The following is a 9,806-nucleotide window of genomic DNA, read 5'->3' as shown; positions in this document are numbered from 1 at the left end:
TGGAGTTATTGCCATGCTTTCTCTTTGACTGTCTCCTGTCATTCCTGGTTCATCCTCGTGCATTTGTCTACTGTGGGATATCTTCTTTTTACTAAGCAACCCACACATTTGGAAAAGAGTTCAAGGTCCCCTCTGGGTACTTACGTGCAAAGGGTCACCACATGACGAGACGGCTCACTTGTATGACTGTGTTAAACTGTCACACCTACTTAGAGTTCTGGATATCTGTAAGTCATCAAATAACCTATAAGGTTTATTGCAGCTCAGTTTTAGCCTTTCATTTGGCCTGCCAATCCTATAATTGCACTAAGGATTTTCCCAAGCACTTGCAGTAATGTATTCCATATTTAGTTTGCATAGTTAACACATGTCTTCCATGCTCCATTAATTTGAAAATGGGTAATTGCACCTCTTAGTTGAAATATAAAACCTGATATTTCCCACTCTGCTTCAGTTGCTGTTCATGTTGAAGTAAATAATGGTTATTTTGAATAGGTGGCCTTGCGGGGGGCCTACTCAAGTACATTCTTATGGCCCAAGCCCAGTTCTTGGTGGTCCAAAATGACAGAATGGCCTTCACCTGTACCCCAGCTCCAAACACTTACTGCTGACCCGGAAGCAGTCTTGACAGGCAATTTGCAGGAATTGCTGCAGGCTGTGTAGCCAAGACATAAAACGCCTACTAAGAGGATACTGCAGTCATGCATTAGGTAAGCATTTATTTAGTTTGGTAGATTTTTTTTTCAAGATTACCACAGCTCTTGTAACCCCTTAGCTTATGTATAATTTAAAGGCCCTCTAAATGTAATTCTTTTAGCACTAGGTAAGTTTACAGATAATAATCAGCACAGATATACAGTACAGGTATACAGACTAGTTTACAGGTTTGGTATTTTGAGGGCTAGAACAGTTATTTTACCTAGATGTGTGTGATTATAGGTCTGCAGTGTATATTGTAGTGAAATAATACATGTTGAATTACTGGGAAACACTTTTTTTTATTTTTTATTTTATTAATTCTTGAAGAAAAAATGTGTGTTGCAGCTGTATCCCAGGTCAGAGGGTTAAGGAAAACCGTTTAGGCTGTGCTTTTATAATAACCGATCAACTGCTACAATCAACATGTCTCATAGATTACCTGCCACAGTCATCGGTTCAATCAGTGTCCAGGGACCATTGACACAATATAGGCTACAGATGTCCATCTTTTAATCAATTACCAACAATCATTAATCTGTGTTCGTAAGTACAGAAGCGCTGAACAGCAGATGAAAAAAAAAATACAATCTAGTATGTAAGTGATAGTTTAACTTTCACATATGTATGTAATATGTATGGAAAGATCGTGATGGATTTCAATAATAATAATAATAATAATAATATTCATCTAGCAGATGCCTTTATCCAAGATGACTTACAGTTTTACTATGCAGTAAGTGACAAATACAATAAATAACAAATATGGCAGAATTACAATAAATAAATTAAAAAAAAAGCATATATTATAATTGTAATAATAAATTTGCTGACAGCATCAGTCCAGTGGGGTGGCAGGATATAGCTGGTGATGCAATGCTGGAAACTAGGGTGCTGTAAATCAGCGTGTAGAGTGAGATCAGAGGGGTAGATTGGGGTCTATAAGTGCAGCCTAAATTGATTTCAGTTTAGGACTCCGCAAAGAGAAATTTTGGAACCTCTTTTTATATTCTTATATGTTTTTGTACATTTCGATGGAAAGAGATTCCAGTTTTACCAATTCCCATCCACCAGCTCACCATGTGTCCTGATTGACCCTCACAGAAATTTGGTAGCTTTACTCAGTTCAGATCATCATAGCCAGCCAGGCAGCGCTGGGAAGAAAACCTTGACCTTCCAGTGATGGGGTCAACATCCTGGAGCGTGCGAGCGTAGAGCCAATTAGTAATACACAAGAAGCTGTTTTTTTCTCTCACCTGCTCCAGTGCTTTCCACATCTTAAAGTTCTTAATTGTCACTGGTACTGAGTGAGATGGACTGCTTAGGAACATTTCAAACACAAATTATCTTTAAACTGTACACAAATAACATTCCAATAGCTGTCCAACTTTTTGTGTAAGATGGTGATTATTTAATCTTCCTACAGGTTGAACAATATATTAATTGGGTACACCTAATTGTCACCATCATTTAGAAAACATTCAAGCACTTTCCACTTTTAAGGAAAAAGAGACCTACTGTTCAGTACAGTTTCTTTAACACCCTTACTAGGCCCAAAACAACGCTGAAAAAAAGGGGAAAAGGTGTTTTACTTTTTCAAGAAAAAAGTTTTGAAACAGTCCTGGAAGCTGGTTAGAGGGAGATTTGTCAGTTTTTGGAATGGAGATGGGAAGTGTCCTTGAAGAGAAAAGGTCAGCCAGCCCGAGACCCATGAAAGTGCATCATGATGCTGAAGTGGTAAAAAAAAAAAAAAAAAAAGTGCTGCAGCCATCAATCACCAGCTTCATCTGTCTGGAACATTCCTTCACCTGATTCTCTGAGATGACCTGACTATGCCTGCATCAATGATTGAGATAAAAAGGCCCACGTTAGACCTTTGCAACTGATAAAACCCTTAAAAGTTTACTATAGTAAAAGCACAGTGAAAGCATAGTAAATAATAGCAAGGTATGGTAAAGCATGTTTAAAAACAAGGCAAGTTATGATAAATGCATAGTGTATAATTATGGAAAAAGCATGGTAAAACTGCAAAAATGCCATGATATATTTTTATAAGGGAATTGAGATCAACCCAGAATAAATAAATTGCTCACTCACTTTACTGTATATGAGCAATGTTACTGCAGATGAAAGGATCTTCCTATTCTATACACTTTTTTTTATTACATTGTCTTTATTAAAGCCTAGAAACCTACTTTATATCATGTATGAAACAAAGTCATCTTAGAAATGCTGAGAAAAAACATAACCTGATTTGGCTGCGTTAGATTGCATTATTTATTTCTCAGAGTAATCTCTTTCCATTTGTGTACACTTTTCTTATTTCTTTAGCCAGTTGCCTGCATGTGTTTGGATGTACCTTACATCAGGAGGACAACCTTCAGAACATGAAATAGAAGCTTTTGTCACGCATCCACATCTTGCACCTACTGATTTCCACTGAAGGAGCATGTTCAATTGATGGTAGAAGGTTCAGGACTGATGTACAGTTAAACCTGTGTCCAGGGCTTTTTTTATGGTGTCAGTTTTCTTGTACACCTGTGGTGTTTACAGATTGAAGGAATGTGCATTGAGAGAGCGAGAGCAATGGTTTTCTGTGCACTCTGTCATATAGTGGTGACAGTAGACTACCAGGGCATATTTTACTTGAAGCATTTACTCCTCTGCCCCTACATGGTGTTAGTATAGAGCTGCCGCCTTTCAGGTGGAATATCAAACTACTGTTACTTTATGAAGATTAAAGACACACAGGGTTGCCCTGGTATCCTGGCCAAAATCAACAACTGGGAGGCTCTATGGGCAGTTGTGTGTAGTAGACAGGTGCTGATTTAGGACACTATCCCCACAGGGAATATGCATGAGAGTATGAGCCCACTCTGTACTGGGTAATTACCCAACAACTAATTGCTTCAGTGTTCCCGAGTCACACATCCAATACTCTCCCATGTGCCACAGCACAGCACATCTTCCTTAATTATCATGTTCACGTAAACTACTGCACAAAATAAATACAATGAAAAGGGAGAGACGTAGAACTTTTTTAGAGCATATATGTGTCTTAACCTGGAGGTCTGTTAACTGTTTTTCATTCTGAGGACTATATTCAGATAACCTGAATCCCAAGACTGTAGCTGCCAGTAAAGGTTAGAGATCTGAACTCTGCCTACAGCCACAGTGACTTTCCTGATTGTTATTCAGCCTGGCAGGCAGGACCTTGGTGATGAGGTGGGTGACTTCCTCTCGGTGTTGGAGACTATACAGTAGGCTCTAAGCTTCACTCTAACCTCCAGGCAGCAAGCACTATGTTTGCAGTTTTTTAAATCCCAGCAATCTTCTAGTCTTGTTTTGAGTACATGAAAGACACACACAAGCTACTTTGATTCAATCTCAGTCTCAAGAAGTCAAGTGCGGCAAGGTAATTCACAGTTTCTATGTTTTCTATCTAAAGTACCTGTAGATTGAGAAACATGGAAACTGACCTAAAATATGTACTGCCCTGCAATAGCTAACATTGCCAATGGACAGCAACAAAGTCCAATTTGTAGGAAAGGCACTAGACAGCTACCATAAGAATTAAAAATATAATGTAGAAGTGTGGTAGCTGTTGTTGCAGTATAGGCATGTACTGCAGATAGTGCACATTAATTACCTATATTAAAAAAGGAAATACATATCTTTTTTCTAGTAACTGTTTTGAAAAGTCTGGGAAAATGGCCATAAATAGGAGGAGTGGCAAACACCGTTGCAGCAGCAAAGGTCATTCAAAATGATCTAGACAACATTCAGAACTAGGAAGGCACATGGCAAATGACATTTAATAGAGAAAAGTTTAAGGTGCTGCATGCATGCAATAAAAATGTGCATTATAAATATCATATGGGAGATACTGAAATTGAAGAAGGAATCTATGAAAAAGACCTAGGAGTTTATGTTGATTCAGAAATGTCTTCATCTAGACAATGTGGGGAAGCTATAAAAAAAAGGCCAACAAGATGCTCGGATATATAGTGAAACGTGTTGAATTTAAATCAAAGGAATTAATGTTAAAACTTGCATACAATGCATTAGTAAGACCTCATCTAGAATATTGTTCAGTTCTGGTCACCTCGCTACGAAAAGGATATTGCTGCACTAGAAAGAGTGCAAAGATGAGCGACCAGAATTATTCTGGGTTTAAAAGGCATGTCCTATGCAGACAGGCTTAAAGAATTGAATATATTCAGTCTTGAGCAAAGAAGACTACGCGGCGATCTGATTCAAGCATTCAAAATTCTAAAAGGTATTGACAATGTCGACCCAAGGGACTTTTTTGACCTGAAAAAAAGAAAGGGGTCACAAATCGAGATTAGATAAAGGGGCATTCAGTACAGAAAATAAGAGGCGCCTTTTTACACAGAGAATTGTAAGGGTCTGGAACCAACTCTCCTGTAATGTTGTTGAAGCTGACACCCTGGGATCCTTCATGAAGCTGCTTTAAGATATTCTGGGATTAATAAGCTATTAACAACCAAACGAGCAAGATGGGCCGAATGGCCTCCTCTTGTTTGTAAACTTTCTTATGTTCTTATGTTCTTCCAAAGTTGATGTTATGATGACAGAAATATTAGGATGTAAAAGGCAAGCCAAAGCTCCTTAGATCTTTTTAATGCAAACATTTACCTTGTTTGGTTGTCAAAATTTAAGATGGCACCATCTGTTAGATCTAAATGTTCTCAAAATCAAAGATGCATTTCTGATTTAGTTCATCCATGGCAGAGTGTATATGGAAGAATATTAAGCTGATCCTAAGAATAATATAAAGCAATACAAAAAGCTGAATGGTGGATCTTACTTTAGCATTGTGTCTGCAAGATTTTCATGCACTGGTGAGCCATTTGTTTTATTCTAGACCTGCCAGGCAGTCTAGTGCTGCAAAGACATCTACCTCAGCTCTATAAATACATTAGCACTGACAGAGTAACACCCCTTTTCTGTGTTCAAGCCAGGGAAAAAAGATATATAATTGAGAATTACTTTTTAGGTGGTTTTTTTTGCCTTTGAGCTAGGGTATAATGAAAAAAAAAAACACTACAGCAAACTGTTTTGTTTTAAATAAATATGTTGTTACTTGGTTATCTGTGTATAGCTGTTGACCTGAAACTGTTGAACAGCATCGAGCAGTTAAATGCTTTAGACTTCACATATCTTGCAATGTGCAGGAGTAAAATATGAAGTATAGTGTAATAAGGGCGTACACAAAGGCCTATGTATGCAATAATAATGTTTACATAATGCTGTTTATTTTTAAGTGTAATGATGATAAAGTAGTCTATGTTATTTTATCGGGGACCATCTGCAGTGGCTTGCTGTTACTGTAATAAAAAAGGTGAATTTTAGTGCCAAGACGAGTTTTTTAAACTTGGTTTATTAGTTCGATACACATGCCCTCATAATTGCCCAGCTGCCACATAAAACAAAAAAAAACAACAGATTTATTCAGCAGGCAACCGTGTCTCAGTTAAATTCAGGGGGTATATTTTTAATTGAGAGCTTAGGAGGCCTAATTACCCTTAGATTACACTTCTGTAGTCAAGCAGAATGTGTACCTGATACGGACGCTAATTCATAATAATGAATAAGATCATAAATGTATCCTATTACGTGTAAAATAATCTACTACTCCTGTTGGATGTATCTCGAAGCTAGTTCCATGACGGTAGGCTCCTGCCGATTCAACACGTATCGTTGTTTTTCCGTTAGGTAACGTTGTAGGCTACATTTTAATTAAAATAACTCATGATATGTCTACGTGAGATCAAAGTGGCATCCAGGCATGACATGGGAAATTCGCACTAAAGTCTTCCCTGATGGAAATTGATAGCACTGCACAGCTCTACGCACCTGTCTTATTGCCCACTTAGTTTTTATTGGTTTTCTAGTTCAGGTAGTACTACGGTAATTCATACATGCCCTGCTCATGGCGCATGCGCGGGGAGGTGGCTGTTCGCAATTGCTGCTGTTATTTCAGTTCCAGCTGCTTCCTTACTGCTCGATCAGTCCAGCGGCTGAGAGTAGAGATGGTGTTCCAAGCATCTCTCATTTCAAACCAGTTTAACCAGCATGCGAACCGGGAAGAGACATGACAGCGCACGCACAAGACAAGGCGTCAGTCCTCTCCTTCTACCCATCCTGTTCGGGCCTGGCAAGGACATTTTTTGCTATATTCTCCTGTTTTCTGTCTGCGCGTTATGCTACAGTAACTCTCTGCAAGGGGAGTTTGTGCATGACGATGTGTGGGCTATCAGTAACAATCCTGATGTCAGACCCGGCTCCAGTATGAAAAACATATTTTTCAACGACTTCTGGGGCAAGAGAATGGCCGATAACACCAGCCACAAATCATACAGACCTCTCTGCATTCTCACTTTCAAGTAAGTTATGTATGTTTTGTTTATCTTTCTGTGGTAATTTGCCCACAGAAGCAGCGCGTTACAATTGGTTAATACCTGTTTATAAACAACTTCTTGAACAGCATTTTGCATTTGATCCAGCTCAATCTTAATAAAATAAGAATTAAATAAATAATCTTGAGTAGTTTTGTACGTCTGCTTCCTGTCTGTAAAAGTTAATCATTTAAAATCCACTGCCAGAATCAATCCAATACGCTGCAGTTTCAGCGCTCGCTTAGCGGACACCAGATGGAATTCAAATATCTCACCTTTGGAGCAGAAACATGGATCATCGCTTCATGTCAAGTGTAAATATTTATACAATGTATTTATAATTAACAGTTTACACAAAACTCGGCTCTCTACTAGTTTTCGTTTGACTGGAAGCAAAAAGCACATTACATTAATTACCGTGTGAGGTGGCGTTGCAGTCTGCCGTAGCCTACAAGCTTTCTCCCAGAACATTTGTATCAAAAGCCAGCTCACTTTACGCTGTTGCGCAGATACTCAATTTAAAGTTTTATAATATTTGGCTACAAAGGGAAAAGCAGAGTATATAACTACAGTGACAGTTCATTATGGAAAAGCAGAGTATATTACTAGTGACAGTTCATTATGGAAAAGCAGAGTATATTACTACAGTGACAGTTCATTATGTTTTTTTTTATACAAAACATTTATAATCCATAGCTTTAAACACTTGTTGCTTTTCTGTTTTGCATGACAGATACAGTAAATATTCTAGTCCTAAGACCGAAGCATCCTTCAACATAAAATATACACAACGCAAAACAGTTTTAACTATTTGTGCGTGTCCCTGTTTACCTGTATACAAAAAAGCATGTACTTGTAAACCAAGCCATACGCGAGTCATTAATCATTTTTGTATTGTCCGCCCTCATGTTCCAGAAATATGACTTTAAGCAATATTTCTAAGCGCCCTTCACCCCTGAATGGTAATACTGTATAAAGAAAGCGTTTATGTAAATGAGGAAGGCTAATGATTAACTTCTTCCAATAGCAGGCACTGTTATAAAGACTATTTTTAAACGTGTTGATCTGTAGGCTAATTTAATTAATACATTACCATAACAACCCACTCAATACCCATCAGGCTTTAGTGGACACAATTATCTGAATGATCCTTGGGAAGATAATAATTTCCATGAATTATCATTGGTTCATTATTTATTTTATTGTTGGTACGATGTTAACTGATTTTCTTTTTGTGGAAAAATCAAGCCGAAGTGCTGAAAAAAAAGTATAATTGATACAGTTTATTTGTTCATCAGACTGGGGTCTCATTTAGAGCCCACACCTTGCAGTTCTAGTTACATGGGTTAAATAAGACACAAACTGGTTGATAGTTTGTTTTTTTTTTACCAGAAGGGTATAACTGGTGACGAAAATAAATGCATTCCAGAATCCTGAAACCTCATATGAATACATAAGTAAATAAACCACATTTTTAAGCATCTTTGAAAAAAATTGGCTCCCATCGCAATGGAGAGTAGCAGATGAGATGGAAGATTGCAGTTCAAAATAAGGTGACATCCACAATGTGTATCGGAATAGAACAGAATAGGTGGAGGGAATGTCAAGGCTGGTTTGAACATTGATTTTTTTTTTACTGCTCTCCCAACAGATTATAAAAATTGACTAAAGGAAAAAAAAGAATGCAGAGGGATTTCATTATAGCAGCTGTTCAGTAATAGGTTGCAATCAAATCCTCATTTAGATAATAACATTCACCCTGTCTACCAGTTCTCTGTTGTGTGGGACGAAGGTGCGCCGTGTCAGAGCTGAAATAAAACCTTGCTATCTTTGAATTTGCAGTACTACTCTCCGTCTGATGAAAAATGAAGTATTAAGGTGATCTCTGTACAACAATAATTGCTTGAAATGACCTTCATGGCTCATCAGCAGGAGACGTACCTGCCTGTGGAAGATTGTGCTACCTTGCACATTATTTAACAAACTATTCAAATCTGGCAAAGTTTTATGTGACATTTGGTTGGCCCATAACTGCCAACTCAGATGGTTCATTGAAAGTAAATGAGTTAGACGTCCTGGAAAAATATATTCAATGCCTGGAATCTTCCTGCGGGCTATTTGAAAGTGAAAGAACATAAGAAAGTTTACAAACGAGAGGAGGCCATTCAGCCCATCTTGCTCGTTTGGTTGTTAGTAGCTTATTGATCCCAGAATCTCATCAAGCAGCTTCTTGAAGGATCCCAGGGTGTCAGCTTCAACAACATTACAGGAGAGTTGGTTCCAGACCCTCACAATTCTCTGTGTAAAAAGGCGCCTCTTATTTTCTGTTCTGCATGCCCCTTTATCTGATCTCCATTTGTGACCCCTTTCTTTTTTCAGGTCGAAAAAGTCCCTTGGGTCGACATTGTCAGTACCTTTTAGAATTTTGAATGCTTGAATCAGATCGCCGCGTAGTCTTCTTTGTTCAAGACTGAATAGATTCAATTCTTTAAGCCTGTCTGTATACAACATGCCTTTTAAACCCGGGATAATTCTGGTTGCTCTTCTTTGCACTCTTTCTAGAGCAGCAATATCCTTTTTGTAGCGAGGTGACCAGAACTGAACACAATATTCTAGATGAGGTCTTACTAATGCATTCTAAAGTTTTAACATTACTTCCCTTGATTTAAATTCAACACTTTTCACAAT

General features: G+C 38.0%; 1 protein-coding gene across 1 annotated transcript in view; it reads left to right on the top strand.

Moving 5' to 3' along the window:
* Positions 1-6,672: 6,672 nt before the first annotated feature.
* The window catches only part of LOC117419655 (protein O-mannosyl-transferase TMTC1), an 88,167-nt gene continuing 85,033 nt past the window's right edge, over positions 6,673-9,806 (top strand). The window contains exon 1 of the mRNA XM_034032637.3: positions 6,673-7,106. Coding sequence (XP_033888528.1) covers positions 6,796-7,106 — 311 coding nt within the window. The 5' untranslated portion in view covers positions 6,673-6,795. The remainder of the gene's footprint in view (positions 7,107-9,806) is intronic.

The sequence above is a fragment of the Acipenser ruthenus genome, chromosome 14 (assembly GCF_902713425.1).
Source record: "Acipenser ruthenus chromosome 14, fAciRut3.2 maternal haplotype, whole genome shotgun sequence".
NCBI lineage: Eukaryota > Metazoa > Chordata > Actinopteri > Acipenseriformes > Acipenseridae > Acipenser > Acipenser ruthenus.
The sequence above is the reverse complement of the archived record's forward strand: the minus strand, read 5'-3'. Positions and strand labels throughout refer to the sequence as shown.